The sequence below is a fragment of the Myotis daubentonii genome, chromosome 2 (genome assembly GCF_963259705.1).
Source record: "Myotis daubentonii chromosome 2, mMyoDau2.1, whole genome shotgun sequence".
NCBI classification, from domain to species: domain Eukaryota; kingdom Metazoa; phylum Chordata; class Mammalia; order Chiroptera; family Vespertilionidae; genus Myotis; species Myotis daubentonii.
Window position 1 is genome coordinate 32,883,778 of NC_081841.1, and position 24,658 is coordinate 32,908,435.

The window sequence follows — 24,658 nt, forward strand, 5'->3', positions numbered from 1 at the left end:
TGTTACATTAATATTTGTGACGATTATTAATAGATTGTAAGTTGAGACTATTCTAATAAGAGGTGGTGGATATTTGTAACTTGCTTTACTTGAAGAAAACCAAGTAAAGAACACTGTCAAGGGTGGTAGCCTGAAGCATCTATTTTCAAAAACATTTGAGTAACTTTTATATTTGCTATTTTAATGCAGTTTAGAGATTTCCTTATTTAAAAATACACTAAGCTAACATCTTTATTTTGAATATCTGGAATTTTTTGTGTAGAATTATTTTCTTAAAACTTTAGGAGTAACCTAAACCATTAAGTACTTGACAGTGTCCTTTAGTTTATTATTGTCCATTTATTATATATTATTGCCATAGACTATATGTACTACATTATATACTAGTAACCAAATCTCAGTGCCATTTGTGAGACAAGTATTCGTTGTACGTTAAAGGAATGTATTAGTTTTTAAGTTCAGTGTAAGACCAAATAACACATTATTTTATGTAATGGAATTTCAAGTGAGGGACTTCATCTTGCGCTTGAAGTGGACACTCAGCTTTATTTTTAACTGCAAGTTAATCAAAGAGAGTCTATTTCTTTTGGAATATAATTTTAACTTTCATACTTTTATGTTTCTTTTGCATATTCATTTCATAGAACAAATTTATTTATAAAACTAAAACAGAAGGGACCAAAAAAATCATATTACTTTGTCTTAGTTATTAAAAGTACATTTTTATGTTTTAATTTTACCAGTTGCCTATCTAAACTATTGATCAGTGATATGAAAAGTTCTCATATTTTGAAATAAATTTTTATGCTTCAGTTTGGCTTTAGGAATTCAAAATTGTCATTTGTTTATATTTACCAAGAATTACCTAAATCATACTTTTGTGTCTAATTTTTTTTTCTACACAATAAATTTCAACGTTCAACAAATATTATTTTGATATATATTTTATAGTTTGTCCTTCTTCAGAAGTCTGTTATATACCATTTGTTTCTTGTCTTTGAGTTTGTTTGTGTGTTAGTTATGGAGATGTTTTGTTGTTTTTACTTACCAATGGTTTTATAGTGTTTGTTAGAAAGGCTAGTGTGAATTCCATGACATCCACTTAAAAAAAAATCAATTCTTATGTTGTAAGTTGATAAGCATTAAGAAAATGTGGTTGGAATCTTGTGACAAGCCTTTTCTGTTTATTATTATCTCATTTTGTTTCAAATTAGCTAATCTTTTGAGGTAACATTACTGTATGACGTATTTGTCTTTATAAGGGGAAGATACCATGCCTCAGACTTTAAAAGAATGTAAATTCTATAAAATTTAGTAGCAAAAAATAGACTGTAGCTTAGCATTAGTATTTACTTATGGCTGCAATCAGAAGAATAATTAAAGTGAGAAATATGTATCTCAAAGTTCTTTACCTTAACTCGTCACCTTGTACAGCATCTAAAAGCCAAGTGTTGAATCTTTTGGGGTTAAAATAATTTCTACATAGAATAAATTATTAAGCTGCATATTATGTTCAAAATAAGTTTATCACTTTTTGTAATTTGAGCTCAGGACCTCACGATTTTATACTCACCTATGAGCTATAAATATATAAAAATAATGAGATGAAAGCCAAGGAACTGGCCTTGACATCATCAAGCTTAGTATCTCTGTTGTATGTCTTAGATCCTTAATATCTCAGAAGTGCAAATTTTAGTTAAACTTCATAAATTTAAACTGGATTATCAATGTTTCCACGTGTATTTTTCAACCATAATAACTTAGATTTTGTATATTGTAACTTGGTTTTAAAAATCTTTACGTTAACTCTTAAAAGCAGATATATTAAAGCTTAGTTATAATCAGGAGAAGTTAGAACATAGACTTTTGGAATGGAGCACACCTTGGTTCACATTTCTTCTCAATCACATATGGAAGAAAGTGGTATTAGATAAGTCAGGGGTGAGAACCTCTTTTCTGCCAAGAGCCATATGGATATTTAGAGCATTATTTGCGGGCCATACAAAATTATCACCTTAAAAATTAGCCTGCTATATTTGGTCAGACATTTAATTAACTTACCCCTAATGCCTTGACAGGGCCAGACCAAATGATTTTGCAGGCTTTATACGGCCCCCGGGCAGGACAATCCCCACCCCTGAGAAAAGTCATTTTATCTCTATATTCAGTATTTATATTTGGTTCTGTGCCAGAATCATCTAGGTTACTGGAAAAAAAAAGTCCAAGACCAAATGAACAAAAATTTCTATAGATGAGCTTAAGAATCTGCATGTTTAGCAGAGAGTTCCAGGCAGTACCTATATTGCTGATAGTCTAGAACTTTAGTTTGCTTTATTTTCAACTTAGATGATATCTACTTCAGATGTTTTCTGATCATGCTTATCAGGTATACAGCACTGGACTACGTACTAGGCAGCTGTCAGTTACAGGTATTTTTACCATGAGAAGGGTTGGCAAACTTTTTCTGTAAGGGGTTAGAACAAGCATGTCAAACTCGTGGCCTGTGGGCTGCATGAGGCCCACAATGAATATTTTTGTGGCCCAACCAAAATAATGGTATGTAAAGAGTTTTAATAAAAAATTTCATAACTTAAATTTTTACAATATCCTGTTATACATAATTATTAATAATGAACTACAACGTTTGCTCATGACTGATTACTGTAGTCGTGTTGCATTCATTTTCCTTACACGTCTTAGGCGTAGGCGCACCATTTCTCTCCACTAATACTAGCAGCGAATATTTTAGCAGCTGATTGCCACATCATTAGTCTTGTACTGATTTGTTTGGTGTGTGCAATAGGAAATATTTTGCTTTCAGAGAACAAGAAAAAATGGGTTTATTTGCGTTACGCTTATTTGTGCAGTTATTCAGTGTCTGGTAAGTTAATGATTAAGAAAAAATTAATTTTTATTGAAATGTTCTATTTTATGCTAACGATTACTCATTTATTTTAGCCCTTTGTATTCAGCATGTGTCTAATCTAAATAAACCTATGTTTCTATGAAAATTGAAGCTTTTGTTTTTATGTGGCCCACATAAACTTAAACCTTGTTTATTTGCCCCTTGTTAGTCTTTGAGTTTGACATGCTTGGGCTAGATAGTACTTATTTTAGGCTCTGCATTCCATATTATAGTCTCTGTTGCAACTGTGCAACTCTGTTGTAGTGCAAACATAGCCTTAGATAATACATAAATATGTCTGGCTGTATTCCAGTAAAATTTCATTTACAAAAGCAGGCAATGGGCTGGCTGGATTTGGACTCAGCATACATAGTTTGCCAACACCTGTATTTTGTGTCTAGGATCCATTTTATAAAATGTATCTGACTGTTAAAATGGTTACTGTAAGTAGGAAGGTTAATTATGTACTATAACTAGGAGAATTTTGGCTCCTAGGTATGCAATGACAATGCAGTTTGTCTTTCAGTGCAACTTAAAGATTCTATGGTAACTGTACCTTGAGTGATTAATTTTAAGTTTAAGAATGTATGTATGTGTGTATGTATGTATATACTATATAACTACATATTCACATATAGACACACATGAAGACTATGAGCACCCTGCAGTTTATAGGCATTTTCACCTGTGAATGTTATAGGAATGGTAGGCATTACAGGAAGAAATACTGCCACTGCCTCTTCTCACCATGTCAGTTGACAGGACTCAGGAATATGAGAGAAGAGTGAGCTTCCTTTCTGAAGTTGATGGTAGCTGTCAAGATTTTTGAAAAGTTAGTCCCAGAATTTAGGTGGTTTTTAAAAACAGCAGCCCATTTCTCGCCTTCAGTGACATGACTTCTTAAAAAGGTAAGAAAAGACTACTTAATGATACGATGATAGGATTGTTACATAATAAGAAAATCAAAAGCAGTGGTTCTTGCTCCTGAACTGTAAGATAAGACTTACCAGTCACTAGTCATCTTTTAAATTCATCAATGATCAATTTAAAAATAATTTATACTAAGTAGAACAAATAGTAATAATGCTTATTACCTCATTTTAAATCTAATATTTTAATTTCAAATAAACCTTTAGTTGCTGACATGTTAGAAATAATTGCTGAAGTTTTTTAGTTTGTTGTCTCATGTCTTAATGCTTTGTCATAGTGTTAACTGGAGGTGGTTTCATTTTCCCCCTCCCCATTTCTTCATAAAAGCTCATATAAAGATCTAATATATAACTTTAAGTTTCAAGAATGGCAATCATTGTTTATTTGCTATGTCTGCAAAATATAAGAAGCTGAGTTACAGCTATTTAAGGAAATACAAATGAATGGAAAGAAAAGATTTTTCTGGGAATTACAGTGTAAACCAGGTTTTTCTTTAGTTTTACACAATATAAATAGAAAATGGGTGAGTCACTATTCTTCGTCACTTGATTGGCTCTAAATCCTATCCATTCTGTTATTCATGAAAAGGCATTATTGTGGTTGTTTTACTGACATTTTAATAACTTAGGAGAGAGGTAGTTTTTTATTTGGTTTTATTTTAAAATTTAAATAAATACAAATTTATTTTTGTATTTGGTAACCTATATTTTACAGGGTGGAATTTTTATGAAGGATAGTTAAACTTTGTTTTAACTTGTATTTCAGGTCATAATTGGCATAAAATAAAATATCCCTAAATCAGGTAATAAAAAACTTAAATGGATTATAAAAATAGCTACCTAAAATAGTAGTTTAATGTTTTCTGTACATACATTCAGTCCCATTGTATATTCAATCATAAACTTGAATATGAATGTCAAAAATGCCACCCTTTGTTCTTTCATGCTTATTCTCCCCACACACATTTAAACGTGTGTTAGCATTGTGCCTCCAGCATTCTCTGAAAAACTTTCATTTATTCCACTAGCATTTTAATACTTCCTGTGTGCTAGGTATTGCTCTGAGGATTGTATGATGAAAGATGAGAGGGACTTACTGCCCTTTCAGGAAGCCATACGTCCTGTAGTGGAGGAGTTGGATTATGAAACAGATATTTACATTCAGAAGGATGAGTGCTATGGTGAAGCTACTACTGAAAACCAGAGGGATAGTTTCCCAGAGCAGAGTATTTATTTTTTTCTGTGTAAGAAAGAAAGCATGTTGCTAATATTAGTATACTCATAGTACATACATAGTACATAAAACTACAGACGAAGTAGAGTAAGTTAGAAAGATTTTCAGGTTCTTATATTGGTTATTTTACTTTTTATCTTTCCTCCTTTCTTCTTAGCAACAGTAAAATAAAGGAGTCCAAATGAATGTCATGTGAATTATAGTCTTAGTTAATATATATATTTTTGGTTTTAAAGTACTTTAAAAATGGGCTATTTTCAGCTATACTGAGATTTTAACAATTTGTTTAGGTAGTGAGTAGATTTTATTACTGTGAAGATAAACAAGAAATATAGTAATGAAAAATGTAGCTTTTAAAAATTGAATAAATTATTTTATTCAATAATCTTACGCTTTACTTATTATGCGCTAGTCAGTGTGGTAATTAATAAAGATAAATAATATATAGTCTTAGCCTTTAAAGCACTACTCCTTTACTTTTCAGAGGTCAAGGATCCCTTGAGAATTTGGAGACTTGAGAATCTCCTCAGAAAATGCATATACATATAAAATGTTGTATAAAAATTTAAGGAGTATTCTCATTATTTTCCATCCTTAAAATCCTATTAAAACTTTGTTTTAAAGAAATAACAAGATAATCATGCCATATAAACGATTGTTAATAGTGATGTCAACGTTCCTCTAAATAATTGGAAATATTAGAAGTCAGAAGTTAAATCTGTAGAAGAAAAAAGGTTTAGTATGCTTTCTGTTAGTAGAAAGCATTTTGTAGTAATTTGATTTTTCTGGCACCCAAAGTAAGGGAAGTAGGCGTCTTTAATTTTACTTTGTTGCAGAAGATTAAATTTAAGGTTGAGTTCCACTTTGTTTGCAATAGTTTGAAAAAGAATAGTTAATGCGGATTTAAAAATTTTTTCCTTTTAAGCTTTGTGTCTTGTAAAATGTGAGTTTGCCAAATTTTCTTCATCTGCTACAGATTAGGTATGCCATTGTTGCTGCCATGTGGCGGCGCACCCCGTGCTTCTTAAACGCACTGACTGGAGGTTTATCGCATCACTTGTTCACATGCACGGAGCCTGGTAACAGCCTCATCTGTATCTTCTTAGCTTCATTTTCTTATTTTTAAAATTTCATTATTTATAAACTGGACATAGCATATAAAAATAAAGGATAGTTTTAATGAATTAATGCTACTACAAAAAGTCATTGCTAAAACATTCATACTGAAACAGATTTTAACTGTTATTAAAATGATCTATGCTTTATTTAAGTTGTATATATAAGCAGGCATGTTTTACCTGCCATTTTAACTTATTTGCCAAATTCTAAATATAATTTTGAAAGTTGAAATAGAAACTTGTTTATGTGGCAAGTAAACTTCAGGACTGGGCTGTGTATTTTTATTGGCATGTAACAGTTAATATGAGCTTTACAAGAATTTTGTTTAAAGAGCTAAAACAATCAACAGCTGCAATGAAAACATTTTAATATTAAAACTGTCTCATTAGTTCGGTTGTGCAACTTGGTAAATCTTGAATTCTGATTTCATGTAGACCAAGTGAATAGGCATCTCCCAAATCATTGTGTTTTAGTCTCTTACCTATCTACAGTTTTGTAAAGAATTCATCTTAATTTTTTAAACTATCTTTTTTCCCCTCTTAAAAGTATGTTTATTGTAAAGAATTTAAAATATAAAGGAAAAAGGGTCATATGTCACACTGGTAATGAAACCAGTTGAAATATTTTATTTCCACTCATCTCCCCCCCACCCCCCCACTCCCCATGTATTATTTTTATTTATTTTTTCCTCTTTAGGCATAATATATTTTTTTTAAATATATTTTATTGATTTTTCACAGAGAGGAAGGGAGAGAGATAGAAAGTTAGAAACATCGATGAGAGAGAAACATCGATCAGCTGCCTCCTGCACATCTCCCACTGGGGATGTGCCCGCAACCCAGGTACATGCCCTTGACCGGAATCGAACCCGGGACCCTTCAGTCCGCAGGCCGACGCTCTATCCACTGAGCCAAACCGGTTTCGGCTAGGCAAAATATTTTAATAAATTGGATTATTGGCATTTACTATTTTGTATCTTTTTCATATAACATTTCTAATTCTTCTGGTCATTAAATCATCTTTGAAAATGAAAAATTTTTTTCATGGCTGCAAAGTGTTTTATCATGATAGTGATCTTTACTCTCATTCCCAAGGGTAACCAGAAAATAATTTAAATATATTTTATTAATTTTTTTTACAGAGAGGAAGGGAGAGGGATAGAGAGTTAGAAACATCGATGAGAGAGAGACATCGATCAGCTGACTCCTGCACACTCCCTACTGGGGATGTGCCCGCAACCAAGGTACATGCCCTTGACTGGAATTGAACCTGGGACTCTTGAGTCTGCAGGCTGACGCTCTATCCACTGAGCCAAACCGGTCAGGGCCAGAAAATAATTTAAAGTGACTGGTTGAAACACGCTCTGTCTTCTTATTCTACACTTTAGTAGAGTGATTTGGTTAACTTTAAGACTTTCCATGGGATTATTTTTTGTGAATTCAGGAATACAATATTTATGATGTTTGAATTGCAGTGATTTATTGTAGTTACCAACATTTTAAAATCTTATTTATTTTGTCAGTATGCATACAGATTTTGATAACTGAACTTTGATACTTAGATTCTCACTTTATTTTAGACTTGACTATTATTTATACAAGTTTATAATGATATATTAAATACAATTACATTAAAAATTTACTTTTATGTAAAATACTTCATTTGTTGTGACTTTTTTTGTCATAAATTCTGTTTTTCTGAGTTTGAATATGATCAACATATATCCCAAATTAAACGTACATATATGTATCAAGACATTATAGTTCAAAAGATCTTTTTTTTGGGAGGGAGGAAAGCCAGTGTGTATAAGACCAGGAGTTTGTTACCTTAGTATGATCTATCTTTAAAAGACGGGGTAACCAGGCATATGCTATTTATTTTCACAGTTGCAGCTTACAAACTCTTCTTACAGTGTCTCTGTGTATGTATTCATTTTAACTGTTGGCCCTTGTAAGCCTTTGAGTGTATGATATCTGCTATAGATAGTATGACCCATTTAGATTCATATTCTCTCTCTCACTCTCGGTCTCTCTTGCTCTCAGCATTTTCTCTTGTCTCTTAAAATCAACAACATGAATCTGTTGAGCCCCAGATCTCCTATAGTGGTCAGTGTACCTTTGTTTTTTTAGAAAAGATAAAACAACCACTTTAATGCTGCTCAGGTATGTATTAGAAACTTTAGTTATATGGCATTCATTCTAAGACAATCTTAAAACTTGATTGCAGCTAAATTCTTTAATTAGGGATATTGTTAAGTTGATCAGCAAGCATTAATAGCATAACTGCAGGATTCACAGAATTCAAGTCTTTCAAAGTTTATATTTGATTCCTATATGTAGGTTAGCTTGTTAGTTCACTTGTTAGAGTATCAGATTTTTTAAAAATATTGCTTAGATAATAATTTCCAAAGATAGTTTTCATTTCTAATTAAACTTGAATTTTTAAGTAACTGATGCCCCCATGTGGTGAAAGACATTTTGCTTTTGTTTGAATTTGGAGAATGACTGTGTACAGTATTTTGACTTTTCTTAATTATAGTGAACATTAATGTTCATAAAGAAGCTGTTGACAAAGATACCTAATTGAATTTTGTAAAGCTCATTGCCATAAATTCACAGCCTTACCCTGTATTGTCTCAGAAGTGCATGTAACCAAGCACGTACAATGAGACAAAATATTAAAAGCTATTTAATTACAAATAGCTTAGGGTTTTTCTGATCTTATATGTGATTTCTTATGTCTTTGTTTTTGTGTCTCACATAGGTGATGTACAGTTCATTGATTATGAATATTCTGGATACAACTACCTGGCATATGATATTGGAAATCATTTCAATGAATTTGCAGGTAAAATCCAGGGCTTAACTAGTAGAATAGCATAATGTAACTTTGATCTGACACTTCTAGAATTTTTTTTTCTTTAAAATAGATAAACTGGGAAGAGGAGCACAATTCTATTAACATTTTTCTGATCTTTGTTCTTTTTTTTTTTTTTAAGTATATTTTATTGGTTTTTTACAGAGAGGAAGGGAGAGAGATAGGGAGTTAGAAACATCGATGAGAGAGAAACATCGATCAGCTGCCTCCCGCACATCTCCTACTGGGGATGTGCCCGCAACCCAGGTACATGCCCTTGACCGGAATCGAACCTGGGACCTTTCAGTCCACAGACCGACGCTCTATCCACTGAGCCAAACCGGTTTCGGCTGATCTTTGTTCTTTATTTGTTTTTATTTATTACTGGAGCATAGAGAAGACTTCATTAATGTCTCAAGGGAAGTCTATAATAATAAAAGCACAATATGCTAATTAGATCAGACATCCTTCCAGACGTCCTTCTGGATGACCTTCCGGACTAAACCAGGGCTGTGAGGGAAGCCCGTGTCCTGGCTGCTAGAGGGAAGCGGTACCGGCAGCCGGGGAAAGGAAAGCCTACTCTTGCACGAATTTTGTGTATCAGGTCTCAAGTAAGAAATAATTATTAAGGCTTTTATTAGGCCCTGACACAGTGCAAGGTGCTTTTATAAGTCTTATTTTACCTTATTTTTTTCCTCTACAACAATTTTTTAAGTTAGGTAATATTCCCAGTATACAGATGAGGAAAATAACTCATCAAGGGTACAGTAAAATACAGAGACTATGATTTGAAACCAATTTTAAAAATAATTTAAAAGCCTTTGCTATTTCCATTGTGTAATTGGGCTTTTGAAATGTTGGTTAATTAAAAAGCTTGAGGGGTTTTTATGTGTGTGTTTTTTTTTGTCTTTGACTATGAATAATTGAAAAGCTGGTCGTTTTTGCCCCTGAAAGTTATTCCATTAGTACTGTCAAGTATAAAAGGTTTAGGTTTTCTAATGTAAATGGAATTAATTTAAAATACATTTTATGACTATACTTAGAAACATGAAATGCTCTAGAACTAAGGAATAGGAAATTCCCCTAGATGGTTTACACCTAGCAGGAATTTTTCATTGCTGAATTTGTGTTTGTATACATTCATGCATTCATATATTTTTTTTTCATGCATTCATATATTTTAATATGCTTTAGGTTACCGGCTGGAAAAAAAGTTGAGGAAAAGTTTCAATTTACACATATTCAATAATTTCCCTACACCATGCTTATCATATGCATGTCATATCTCTACATATATACTGTACATATTTCCACATCTCTGTAGGAAGGGAAAGCAGCTGTTTATATAATGAATAATCATTGTGTTAGTATTAAGGATAGTCACTGCTATGGATATGAAAGAGGAAACTTCACCGATCTTAGTATGATTTTGTGTAGAAAAGAAATTAAACTAACAGTTGAAAGGTAGCATAGAAAAAAGGTAACACTTGAGAGTTAGGTAGCATTTGCATATACAGATAGAAGAGAAAGGAGGGTACTATAGGAAGAAGGGAGAAAACTTCCAAGATGAGTGTACTTATTTTTATCGGATATGAAATTCATGCAGGAGAATAGGTTATAAGATCAGAGAAGTAAATTTGGACCAAATTACGAAGAACCTTGAATGTTAGGCAAAATAGTATGAACTTTATCTTCTGGGCTAGTTTTTGCAAACTGCAGATGATAAGATCAAATTTGTGGGGTAATTATTTTAGAGCAAGGACCAGAAAATAAGTAGTAGAAAATGTTGGAGTTGTAACATATAGCTAGGGTAAATATGGTTTGTAAAACTTAATATCAGGTATGTGTATGAGGTTTCAATATAAAATGTCTTTCTTACCCTGTGAGCAATAGTCAAGAAAGATTTTGAGCCACAGTTGTAGGAAATGCTGTAGATACTAATGTGCACAAGAATCTTCTGGGCTGTTTAGTACAAATATTCGGTGCTTTTGATGCAGGTAGTTCAAGCTTCACACTGAGGAAAAATTGAAGCAATGTGAATTGATTATGGTGGTCAACTGTATTGTGCATTCAAACTTAAATATACATTATGATTGTTTGGTTTATTTTAATACATGCTAATTAAATCTAGTATTTCAGCCAGATGTTTTATTTTTTCTATGAAAATTATGTAGATAGTAAGAATAATTAAAAGTATACATAAGAGAATGTGTTTTTAAAATTTTCATTGCACTTTTTTTTCACTTTAGGTGTGAGTGATGTAGATTATAGTCTCTACCCAGGTAGAGAACTACAGAACCAGTGGCTGCGTTCTTACCTTGAAGCCTACAAAGAATATAAGGGCTTTGGGACTGAAGTTACTGAAAAGGAGGTAGAAAAACTCTTCATTCAAGTCAATCAGTTTGCTTTGGTAAGTTTAAATTTTAACAAAAGATTCTTTATACGATTTAACAACTGTTTAAATTTTCATCTTATAAAACAGTTTTCTGTTTTGAATTTTGTTCAAAATAATGACAAAATGCGATTCTTTACAATTTTTTCTACTATAGTATTTTTGAGGACAAAGATTTTTATTCATAACTATATTTCCAACCCCTAGAACAATAGTGCCTGGCTATTTGATAAGTGCCCAGTAATTATTTGTTTAATGAATGGATTCCAGTTAGAGTTAGGACTAATTGTGAATCAGTGTTTGTATATTATATTAGAGGCCCAGTGCATGAAATTTGTGCACAGGAGGGGTGGGGGAAATCCCTCACCCCAGACTGCATCCTCTTGCAACCTGGGACCCCTTGGGGCAGTCGGACATCCCTCTTGCAATCCGGGACCGCTGGCTCCTAACTGCTCGCCTGCCTGATTACCACTAACTGCTCGCCTGCCTGCCTGCCTGATCGCCCCTAACTGCCTCTGCCTCGGCCCCCTCTGCTGGAGCTTTAACCGGAAGGTTGTTTGCTGTCTGGTCTAATTAGCATATTATGCTTTTATTATTATAGATGTCTTCTTTTTTCTTTATGTTATGAAAAGCATACTCAAGGACAAATTATTGGGAAACAAGGTTTTCCACAACGCATTCATCATTACATCTTAATGTTAACATGATAAAAGTTTATTGGTTTTATAACTTTAGTTTGTCGTTCTTTTAAGTAAAATACGGCTTTCCATTATACATGTTCAAGTTGAGCTCACAACTCAAGTCATTTAAATGCTTTTCTTGAGATAATCTCCATTTTTTGGGTATGTAGTAGATGTGCTTTATATGTGCTTTCTATGTAATTTCATAGAATGTTAGAGTAGTATGCACTCGGGTAGAGATTTAATAAAATTAATAATTTTAAAGATTTCATTAAGGACATTCTTTAGTGAGACTGACATTTTACTCTTGAGTGTGTGGTGATGAAGAATATAGGATACTACACTAATACAATTTAGTATCACTGTCTTGACTTATGCTAAGGTACCAGTAGCTTCATATACCATTGTTTTTGAATCATCAGTGCAAATGTTAACATAGTCAAAAAGGCAGGTGTAACATATTATGAAAGTAGTTTTGGGTCTCAAGAACCTCTCATGGATTTGATGGACAGCTTTGAGAACCCCGGGTTTGTTTAGACTTTCCAAAAAAAAAAAAAAGGCACCCTCTATAATAAAAGGGTAATATGCGAATTGACCCCAACGGCAGAACAACTGGTCACTATGATGCGCACTGACCACTAGGGGGCAGATGCTCAATGTAGTAGCTGCCCTTCTGGTGGTCAGTGCACTCCCACAGGGGGAGCTCCACTCAGCCACAAGCTGGACTGATGATTGCGAGCGCAGCAGTGTTGGTGGGAGCCTCTCCTGCCTCCTTGGCAGCGTTAAGAATATCCGACTGTGGGCCTAAGCCATCAGTTGGACATCCCCCAAGGGCTCCTGGGCTGCCAGAGGGATGTCTGACTGCCAACTTAGGCCACATCCCCCTGGGAACAGGCCTAAGCCGACAGGTGGACATCCCCCAAGAGATCCCGGACTGCTAGAGGGCACAGGTCGGGCCGAGGGACCCTCCCAAGTGCACAAATTTTCATGCACCAGGCCTCTAGTTTCATCTCATAATTTACTACTCATTATATGTGTAAGATACTTAGGTAAAAAGAAGGCCATTTAAAAAATCTTTATCATTTTAATTTAACATAGTAATTAATATTTTATTGAATGTTTGTTATATAGGAGGTATAGATACTATTATTACTACTCTGATGTGTGTTATTTTTACACTATCAAGTAATTTTCCAATTCTCAGCAGAAGTGACTGAGTGTCCTACAAATTTAACTCAGTTCTGGAGATAGTGTCAGAGTCCACAGGTTAAGGGTTCAATCCCACAAGACTGTCTGTTTGTTGTTTTCCCTCCTGCCCCTCTTGAATGCCAATTGTGAGTCTTAGGCTGTTTCCAGATCTTCGCTATGGTAAATTGTGCTGCTATGAACATAGGGATCCATATATCCTTTCTAATTGGTGTTTCTGGTTTCTTGGGATATATTCCTAGAAGTGGGATCACTGGGTCAAATGGGAGTTCCATTTTTAACTTTTTGAGAAAACTCCATACTGTCTTCCATAGTGGCTGCACCAGTTTGCATTCCCACCAGCAGTGCACGAGTGTTCCCTTTTCTCCACATCCTCTCCAGCACTTGTCGTTTGTTGATTTGTTGATGATAGCCATTCTGACAGGTGTGAGATGATACCTCATTGTTGTTTTGATTTGCATCTCTCGGATGATTAGTGACTTTGAGCATGTTTTCATATGTCTCTTGACTTTCTGAATGTCCTCTTTTGAAAAGTGTCTGTTTTGGTCCTTTGCCCATTTTTTGATTGGATTGTTTATCTTTTTCCAGGATGTTTTTAATTTCTTCTTTGATCTCATTGGTAACCCAATCAATATTTAATAACATGCTATTCAGCTTCCAAGTGGTTGAGTGTTTTGGATTGTTTTTATTGTAGTTTATTTCTAATATTATGCCATTGTGATCTGAGAAGATGCTTGGTATGATTTCAGTCTTCTTGAATTTGGGGAGACTTTGCTTGTGACCCAATGTGTGGTCTATTTTTGAAAATGTCCCATGTGCACTTGAGAAGAACGTATATTCTGCGGCTTTGGGGTGAAATGTTCTGAAGATGTCAGTTAAGTCCATCTGATCTAGTGAGTCATTTAGGATTGATGTTTCTTTGCTGACTTTTTGTCTAGAGGATTTATCCAGTGATGTCAGTGGTGTATTAAAGTCCCCTATTATGATTGTATTGTTGTCGATCTCTCCCTTGATACCTTCCAGGAGGTTTTTTATGTATTTGGGTGCTCCTACATTGGATGCATATGTTTATCAGGGTTATATCCTCTTGTTGTATCGATCCCTTTAGTACTATGAAGTGGCCTTCCTTATCTCTTGTTATGGCCTTCACTTTGAGGTCTATTTTGTCCGATATAAGTATTGCTACCTTTATCACTTTTCTTTCGTCTTTCGAAGGACACTTTTGTTGTTTCCATGTCTTGGTTACCATGTATAATGCTGCAGTGAACATAGGGGTGCATATATCTTTGCCAATAAATGTTTTCAAGATTTTTCAGGTAGATATTCAGAAGAAGGGTTGCTGGGTCATATGGTAACTATGTTCTTAATTTTTTTTTTCTTTTTTTTTTTTTTTTCTTTTTTTTAAAATTAAATCTTTATTGTTCAGATTATTACATTTGTTCCTTTTTTTTCCCCCCCATAACTCCCCTCCTCCCAGTTCCCGCCCCACCCTCCGCCCTCACTCCCCACCCACTGTCCTCATCCATAGGTGCACGATTTTTGTCCAGTCTCTTCCCACATCTCCCACACCCCTTTCCCCCCCAAGAATAGTCAGTCCATTCCCTTTCTATGTCCCTGATTCTATTATAATCAACAGTTCATTCTGTTCATCAGATTATTTATTCACTTGATTCTTAGATTCACTTGTTGATAGATGCATATTTGTTGTTCATAATTTGTATCTTTACCTTTTTCTTCCTCTTCCTCTTCTTAAAGGATACCTTTCAGCATTTCATATAATCCTGGTTTGGTGGTGATGAACTCCTTTAGCTTTTCCTTATCTGTGAAGCTCTTTATCTGACCTTCAGTTCTGAATGATAGCTTTGCTGGGTAAAGTAATCTTGGTTGTAGGTTCTTGGTATTCATCACTTTGAATATTTCTTGCCACTCCCTTCTGGCCTGCAAAGTTTCTGTTGAGAAATCAGCTGACAGTCGTATGGGTATTCCCTTGTAGGTAACTGAGTTTCTTTCTCTTGCTGTTTTTAAGATTCTCTCTTTATCTTTTGCTCTTGGCATTTTAATTATGATGTGTCTTGGTGTGGTCCTCTTTGGATTCCTTTTGTTTGGGGTTCTCCGCGCTTCTTGGACCTGTAAGTCCATTTCTTTCACCAGGTGGGGGAAGTTTTCTGTCATTATTTCTTCAAATAGGTTTTCAATATCTTGCTCTCTCTCATCTTCTGGCACCCCTATAATTCGGATGTTGGTACGCTTGAAGCTGTCCCAGAGGCTCCTTATGCTATCCTCGCATTTTTGGATTCTTTTTTCATTTTGCTTTTCCGGTTGGATGTTTTTTGCTTCCTCGCATTTCAAATCATTGACTTGATTCTTGCGCTCCTCTGGTCTGCTGTCGGGCGTCTGTATAATATTCGTTATTTCAGTCCGTGTGTGCTTAATTTCTAGTTGGTTCCCCAATATAAGATCGAGGGTCTTATTAGTTTTCGTGTAGATCTCATTAAGTTTATCGGCAGCTTCTAAACAGTTCTTGAGAGACCTTAAAAGTGTGGTTCTGAACTCTATTTCTTCCATTGACAATTTTGTCCTGCTTCTTTGTCTCCGCATTTTGTTATGCTTCCTTGGTGCACCCCCTAGTGGTCTCTGTTCTTAATTTTTTGAGGAACTTTCTTACTGTTTTCCATGGTGGTTTTACCAGTTTACATTCCCATCATCAGTGAATGAGGGTTCCTTTTTCTCCACACCTTTCCAACACTTGGTATTACTTGTCTTGTTGATAATAGCCATTCTAACAGTGTGATGTGTCACCTCATTGTAGTTTTGATTTTCATTTCCCTAACAGCTAATGAAGTTAAGCATGTTTTCATAAATGTTTTGGCCACTTGTATGTCTTCTTTAACGAAGTGTCTGTTCCGGTCCTCTGCCCATTTTTTAAATGGATTGTTTTTTGTGTATTGTTGAGCTGTATGAATTCTTTATATATTTTGGATATTAGCACCTTGTTGGAGCTGTTGTTTCCAAATATCTTCTTCCATTTGGTTGGTTGCCTTTTTGTTTTGTTGGCTATTTCTCTTGCTGTGCAGAAGCTTTTTAGTTTTTTTTCTTCATATTTTATTGATTTTTTACAGAGAGAAAGGGAGAGGGATAGAGAATTAGAAACATCGATGGGAGAGAAACATTGATCAGCTGTCTCCTGCACACCTCCTACTGGGGATGTGCCCACAACCAAGGTACATGCCCTTGACCGGAATCGAACCTGGGACCTTTCAGTCCGCAGGCCGACGCTCTATCCACTGAGCCAAACCAGTTAGGGCGCTTTTTAGTTTTATATGGTCCCATTCATTTATTTTTGTCTTTACTTCTCTTGCCTTTTGGGTCAAATTTATAAAATTTCCTCTAAGACTAAGATCATAAGTTTAATACCTATCTTTTCTTCTATGTAGTTCATTGTTTTGGGTCTTATATTTAGGTTTTTGATCCATTTTGAGTTAATGTTTGTGTATGGGACAAACTGTAGTCTAGTTTCATTCTTTTGTGTGTGGCTCTCCAGTTTTCTTAGCACAATTTGTTGAAGAAGCATTTTCCCTCCATTTTATGCTTGTGGCTCCTTTAAACTACAAAACATTATTTTAAAAGGTTGAAAAAACACACAATGAAATAGATATTTTTGTTTATGGATTGGAAGAATCAACAATATGTCCTAAAGCAATACACAGATTCAATGCAAGCCCTATCAAAATGCCAATGAAGTTTCTTAATGAAATAGAATAAAAAATTATCAGATTTGTATGGAACTACAAAAGACCTCAAATAGCCAAAACAATCCTGCGAAGAAAGAATGAAGCCCTAGGTATCACATTCCCTAACTTCAAGTTTTACTACAAAGTGATAATAATCAAAACAATGTGGTATTGGTAGAAAAACAGACACAAGGACCTATGGAACAGAATTAAGAGTCCAGAAATAAACCTACATGTATTTGGGTAAATATAACAACGGACTTTTTAAAAGCAATTTTTTTAGGGTAAAAGTTTTTAAAATAATACTTCTAGTTAGAGTATTTTTTGGAAGTTGTATTGGTGTTATCAGAATCTTCAAATACCATGTTTAACTGACAATGATCATAAAGGGTGCATACAATGATTTTACAGCTCCTAATTACACAGCTATTTGTTTTCTCCTAAGACCCATTTTTCTCTAACATAAATAACGTATTTTATGTTGTGGTTGGTATGCAGAATTGTTGGATCAATACAAATTGTTTCCAGATGTTTGTCACCCCCTAGAACATTCTTCACATTAAATTTTTTTTTGGTTTGAGATTTGGATTTTTTATTTTGTTTATATTTTTATGTCAAGTAACCAAGTCCTTTGATAATGTATTTTATATGAGAGGTTGTTATCAATTAATATCATTAAAAACTCTTTGCCAAAAAAAAAAAAATAAGCTTGAATAAAAACGCCACTGAACCAACACCTATTAGTGCTGAAGCTGAACTCTGCCTACATAAAACAGATTATAGAAGTTGGTTTACAGTTTTTAAATGACAGTAGTTTATTATAGCCTCTTTTGGTGTAGACAAAAGTGATTTATAGCTACCTAGATAACTGTACACTTAATTATTACCTTATTTTATATATTTTATATAAAAAGCATCAATAAAGTATTTTTTATGGAATTGATGAAAAAGGGAAAAATCAACAATATGATATTTGCTTTACAAAGAAATGAATTGTTGCCTGGCCTGTATAACTCCATGGTTGAGCGTCAACTCATGCACCAAGAGGTAAATGGTTCGATTCCAGGTCAGGGCACATGCCCAGGTTGTGGGCTTGATCCCTGGTAGCAGGTATGCAGGAGGCAGTCGGTTGATGTTGATGTTTCTCTTTCATCAATGTTTCTATCTCCCCTCTCCCCTCTCTCCCTTCTGCTCTCTCTAAAAATACAAAAAAAAAAAAATCAAAAAGAGAAATGAATTATTATAATTCTTGTTTTTTCTGCCTTTCTTTTTAGGCTTCTCATTTCTTTTGGGGATTGTGGGCTTTGATTCAAGCCAAATACTCCACTATTGAGTTTGATTTCCTTGGGTAAGTTTAATTTTACTGTATGCATTATATTTGTCTCTATTTTCTTTTGAATTATCATTGAAAACTCATAGGGGACATTGTAGATATTATTTTCAATCAAATGTTATAAAGGATACATACATTTAATACATGGTTTGAGAGGAAATCTGGTTTAATCTGTTAAATGCACTTAATATTAGAAAGCTGTCCAGTAGGTGGTGCAATAAACTAAAAATATGTTTTTTGAAAAAAAATCGTAAAACTTAAAAAAAAATTTAGTTGAGGGGTAAGTGGAAATAAAGGGAGGATTAAGTTTTCAGCTTTGACTAATTTTGTTATTCTTTTTTTCTCACTAGGTATGCAATTGTTCGTTTTAACCAGTACTTTAAAATGAAGCCTGAAGTGACTGCATTAAAAATGCCTGAGTAAAGATGTAATTATTCTCAAGTAGCTGAACAATGCTTGTGAATCTTTTCTTGAAAAATCCCGAAAAGCCAATTATTAAGATTCTATTATTTAATTTGGTTATCTTGCTTTACAAATTATGCCTCTATCAACCAATTTGTTTTTTAAATAGACTGAATGATGTAAAAAAATACACCTACTGCTGTCAGTATGCAGTATATTAGAAATTTGTTAAATCTACAAATAGGTATAAAGATGTCAGTTTAGTCTTTTTGATAATTTAATCTGCTATATGTGAATTATTTATTATAAATGTAACATGATTCTGTGACTGCTTTCATCTATTTCATCTGTTAAGTGTAAGCAATGAAAATGTTCCAGAGGAAAACATTTTTTTTTTTACTTTAATAAGATTAATTTTAGTTAAAAGTTCTAGGTGTTCATTGAAACTTTTTTATCTTGATGCACTGTAAGTAAAATGGATCATTTACTCTTGAAATGCCAGACACTGGTATAGATAGGATGTTCTTTGAAAAATACCTATTTAGGAGTGTGAGACACATTCACTATCTATGGTAGTGGTACATCTTTTTGAACTGAATATTGGAAACTATTTCTTTGGGGGGAATTTACCTTAGAATTTAATTCTCCTCTCCCTACAGAGTCTGGCAGTATAAATATTTACTGTATAATCCTAGAACAGATAGGATGATTTTGTGTCACCAAAATCTGCATTTAATAATATTCTCATATACTAAATGTGGTCATTTAAGTTACTAGTTTGCTTTTAAGATTTTAGTGTATCAAGTTTTTTCTAACCAAATGTTTTGTTTTACATATTAAGATGTTCTCTGTCTTTGTTATTAAATAATAGCTAGTAGAACAATTGCTAATATTGGAAACAAAGATAGAATGTTTATCATACGTGGGAACAAGAAAATGTCATTTAGATTAATTCTGTTTTACCCCCGTCGATTCATTTTTTACATTTTGGTTTCATGTTTTAGTTTGGCTCCATATCTTTGGAATGATAGCAAATGATTGCTTGATACATGTAGGTTCAGAGAAGTTGAGGTGTTAAAAGAATTAAATAAGGAACATTTAAGGCATTGATCTTATACACTTAAAATATGATATATCAAAATGTGAATTAAGCAGAAATACTCCTTGTAGGAAGGATTCTGTTTTTATTTCTCTTGATTTTGTTTGTATATTTTTTAATTTTTTTTTGGAGTGAGGATGGTAATAATTATATGGAAGGGAGTTAGATCTTTGGGATAAGTAAGTTTCATGTTTTGAAGACTGCCGTGTGGAGTGGAGTAGTCATGGTTGTCTTTACTTAGAAAATTAGTCTGACAAGCTTTTCACTTTGGTCACATAAGTGCCCATGTACAAAGTTGGCTTAATGGATCTGCATATTCAGAATATGCAACTACAAATTATCCTCTGAGAAATCTTCTGGAGAGTCTGATATATTATTCCAAATGACTTCTATTCTCAGATAAGTGCTTTAAAATACTTGGGTTATCTCAAGATGTTTAAAGGTAATTAAGTAGAAACACTTAAAGGCCATTTTAAATGGTAAATTCTAGTTACATAAATAGAATATAAAAATCTGTTTATATCTATAACAGTGTTAGACCAAGATTTGTTTTCTACCTCCCCAATGTTAAATATGTTCACTTCTGTTTTTATAAACCACATTGTTGTAGAATCAATAGAATTTTACTTAATTGACTGAATGGAACCAATTAAACAATGAATACCTTTTTATATAATGTTAGAGTGTACTTGAAAAATTGTTTTTGGTGGGATTTTCATCTGTGGTTGGAATATTATTTTCAACTATGAAGAATATGTAAAACTCTTGATTTTTTTGCTTTATGACTTCTTAAAGTGCAACAGTATATATTTGCAATGGAGGAGAGAAGATCATTTTTCTACCTTATTCCGTATTCTTCAAACTGTTTTGAATAGAGATTCACTGAGTCATTGCTGATAAACTGTGCATACTAGCTGTGACACTATAATAAACATTTCAGAAAGAATCATATAGAAGTGAATGTAAAGGGTAATAAAGGCTCTCACTCTAGTCCTAGGAGTATCCGGTGGATCTTGGGAACATAATCAGATAGTTAAAGTGTTTCCCTCACTCATTGGTTAGATTTTGGATGTTGTGATGCTCCCAGTTCTGTACAGATCTTTTTTGGATCATGCTGCAGGCTATTAATAGGGTTCAAAATTGCTTTCCTTTTTGTTGACCATTTAAGAGATTCAAAAGGAAAGACATCTTTCTAAAATGTGTCCTGTGGCTTCTTGAGATGTCTGTTGCCTTTTTATGTTAAGCTAAGGAACTTGAATGCCTTACCTAATAACTCAACTTGTAAGCTCATTTTGTAAATACAAAAATGGTTGTTAGAAAAGTGGCATTCATGTATACTCATTATTAGTCAATAGACCATAGTGGCCTGGATGCTTTAACAAGCAGAATTCCACAATTTTTTTCCTCTTTGTTCTCTACATACTTGTTAGAGTTTACCTGACCAGTAATATTTGATTCCCCCACCTCCCAACACCCAACCCCATGCTACCACCATTTTCTGGAAATCAAAGAGATGTGGTAGTAAATCATACTGTTCACATGATCATTTGAGATCTAAATGAGCACAAAACTCATCAACTAGGTCTGCCTGGAATGTATATAAAACAGTGTAAATAAAAATTTGTAAATTAGTGTGAATTGTATCTTGCATATGAGATTGTGTATTGTTTTTCATTCTCTTCCCTTTTAAAGAAAATTTTCTGTAAGGAACTGATCCAGTTCTTTGGTTTTTATACTGGAAACAGCCAGCAGTTCTGGCTGCGCAGCAGGATAACAAGAGGAACTGGAGATAGGGTTTATCAGTTTTTGTTAATGTCAGTACTTATTTATTTAGCCTCTCAGTGCCTAATATGACTTTTCTTCATTCTTTAGTTGTTAGTTTTTGTGAGGTTAGATTCCTGCAAGTGATCAATTAATATGCACAGAATTCCATTCCATGATTTCAAGCTAAAGCAAATTAAAAATAAAATTTAATGATTGCAAACTGAAGTATTATCCTATTTTCAAGGTTAACTTTTTTCTACAATAAAAACAAAAAATATGAAATTTTTGATATCTCAGTGTGAATCTAAATTCCATGTATACAGGAGATAGGTAAATAATAGCTCTTAGTTCAACCAAAGCATATCTCATGTGGCTTCTCTAGATATAAAGTTGTTTATTATGGGATTGTAAACAACAAAAAGATGTAATATTTTAATGATTGCTATTTACTTTTTTTTTCTGGATTAAAAATATTTGAAGTTCATAAATATGTTACTAAAACTTTCAGAGTTAAAAAATTCCCCACACACTTTGTTACAAGTTAAAAACCTCCACTTTACTAATTATATAGGTATTTCTTTTTTACATTACACAAAGCCTTCTGTATCATTTTTAATTCCTTTATAATATAAGTGACAATACTCTCAGTTTGATTTTCTGCTTTAAATTACCTTTAATAAGCATTTTATACTGCATTCCAAAGTGATACAGACTTCAGTTGATAGACAAAGTTAATAGTGCTATGTGCTAGGAGAGTTTTGTTATTGGCACCAACTTGCACAACTTATACAAAAGGCAAATGCTAGTAACTTATGCACAGATGAAAATGGAATTAGAAGTATGTGATTAAAGCAGCTTTATCGTTATTTGAAAGTTAATTTTCTCTGATTTTTCTTTAGTTCATTAGATTTTAGATTGTCCTTTGACTGGAAACTTAGTTACACAAGGCATTTTTTTTTGTTTTGTTTGTTTTTTTTAAAAAGAAATTAGTTATATTGAACTGCTTTTTTATTTCTTCTTATATAACACCTTATAGTGTTATGTTTTCGGTTTGATATCTTTGGACAGAAAAGTATATCAATTATTTTAAATGAACTTCCCCCTGTCTTTGAAGCTTAGTCTCTAAAATGTGTTAGTATAAAAGAAAATGCTTGGGATTGCATTACTTGAAATCTAGAAAACTGAAATTAATAAGATACATTACATAATGAATTAGATTTTCCTGAACACAATTTTCATGCTAAAAATTCTATTTTAGGGTAACAATTTGAAATAGAAAATTTCACTATTTCAATGAAAAACTAATAGTAGTGCTTATAGAGAAGACCCATTTGTGTTGGGCATCCAAAATTAAAGTTTTTAGTAGATTGCTGAAATCTGCTTTCTCTTCTTTCCTATGCACTTACTATGCTACTGATGGTATCAAACAGGTTAAAATAAAATGTGTTAATTATGAATCCTATAGCTTTTCTAGTTACAAAAAAAATTGTGTAAAATACTCAGTGTTTTTGTTAACATCTTATCCATTAATGATATACCCATTAATCATTTTAACAAACACAAAATACGTATAAAAATTGAAAAGGTTACATAGTGTATTTAAACTAGTTAGTGATGAATAAGAAAAAGCTGACTAATTTAGATTGTTACATTAGTTAAATATTAAAACTCTAACAGGAACTTTAAAAGCTAGGTTGAGACCTGATAGTATCCATGTAAGCTAGTTCACGTGACCTGGAAAAGACCCAAAAAGCTGTGGAGAAAATGTGAATATTTGCTTGCCATGGTTGTGGTGTGCTGCTACTTCAGTTTTGGTAGTGACACACTGACATTTTTATTGTACAATAATCTGAAAAAATTTCTTTTTGTTTGTACTAAAGTAACTATAAATTGGTGGAATTTGCAAGGGGAAAACTTTTAAACTATACTATATATAGGAGCCATTGTACAGCGGGATGAAGTTTCCATGATGTGAAATATTTGAATTTTAAATATCATTAAAAAAAGAAGACATGGCATCATTCCATGTTCTTAAATGATAATTTCAGGTGCAGGAGGGAAAAAAAACAAAAAACCCCAGTGAATAATTGTCATTACCGTAGTTGTATGTTAAATTGGGAAACTGGCAGAAAGCTTAAATTTGTGTATCAAATGTGAACCATAGTAGTATGCTGCTTTGTATATACTGTAAGTGCTACAAATAGTCTCAGCACTGAAAATGTATTGATACCTCTCAAATGAATGCAACTTTTGAAGGAGGTGTTTTGATATGCCTCAGAAAGTATCTGAGAACTTGTTGATTTGTTTGGTAATGAAGATACTTCCTGTTTTTTGTTGCATATTTTCATGTTTAAAATTTAATTTTTACATTTTTACTACTGTTAATTTAAGTAAAACTTGTTCTGTGGACAAAAATGGGGTTGCCAGTGAAGAAAATAAAAAACAGCCTCATTCATGTAACTGCTTACGTAAAAATGTTTTTGCTCTATGTTCGTAAACGTTTAATGAAGCTGTTTGTATTTTTGTTTAAAATATGTGATGTTTAGGCTTTATTTCTGTGTAATAAGGCCTTTTACCATTGATTAAATGAAGGAATGTATCTTTTTGAAAAGATTTATATTCTGTAAATAAAAAGTTGGTTGTAACAATAAAGTTGGGTTCTAGTTGCAGCGTCTCCATAAATCTTGTCACTTCGACTAATTTTTGTGGTTTGCTTGTGTGGAAAAACAAAAGACTTTAATGTTAGTGTATAACTATATTTGAAGTCATCTTTAAATTTCCAATTCTCTGGTTTTATAATACAGTGTTTAAAGGTTTTGAAAAAAGTTTACTTTCGAAAATTTGGCTGAGACAAGAGTATAGAATATTATCCTATCTAATAAAAGAGAAAAATGGTAATTGGCGTACGACGATACCCTTTTCATTGGCTAATCAGGGCTATATGCAAATTAACTGCCAACTATGATTGGCAGTTAACTGACAACAAGATGGCGGTTAATTTGCATATG

General features: G+C 33.2%; 1 protein-coding gene and 1 long non-coding RNA gene across 2 annotated transcripts in view; both read left to right on the forward strand.

Moving 5' to 3' along the window:
* Nucleotides 1–24,332, forward strand: part of ETNK1 (ethanolamine kinase 1) — a 48,561-nt gene extending 24,229 nt beyond the window's left edge. Inside the window, exons 5-8 of the mRNA XM_059682380.1 lie at nt 8,951–9,034; nt 11,293–11,453; nt 18,327–18,400; nt 18,736–24,332. Coding sequence (XP_059538363.1) covers nt 8,951–9,034; nt 11,293–11,453; nt 18,327–18,400; nt 18,736–18,808 — 392 coding nt within the window. The 3' untranslated portion in view covers nt 18,809–24,332. The remainder of the gene's footprint in view (nt 1–8,950; nt 9,035–11,292; nt 11,454–18,326; nt 18,401–18,735) is intronic.
* On the forward strand, nt 13,520–17,759 carry LOC132227376 (uncharacterized). The gene is made up of 2 exons (XR_009451175.1): nt 13,520–14,672; nt 15,950–17,759. It is a non-coding gene; the product is annotated as an uncharacterized LOC132227376 (long non-coding RNA).
* Nucleotides 24,333–24,658: the final 326 nt, after the last annotated feature.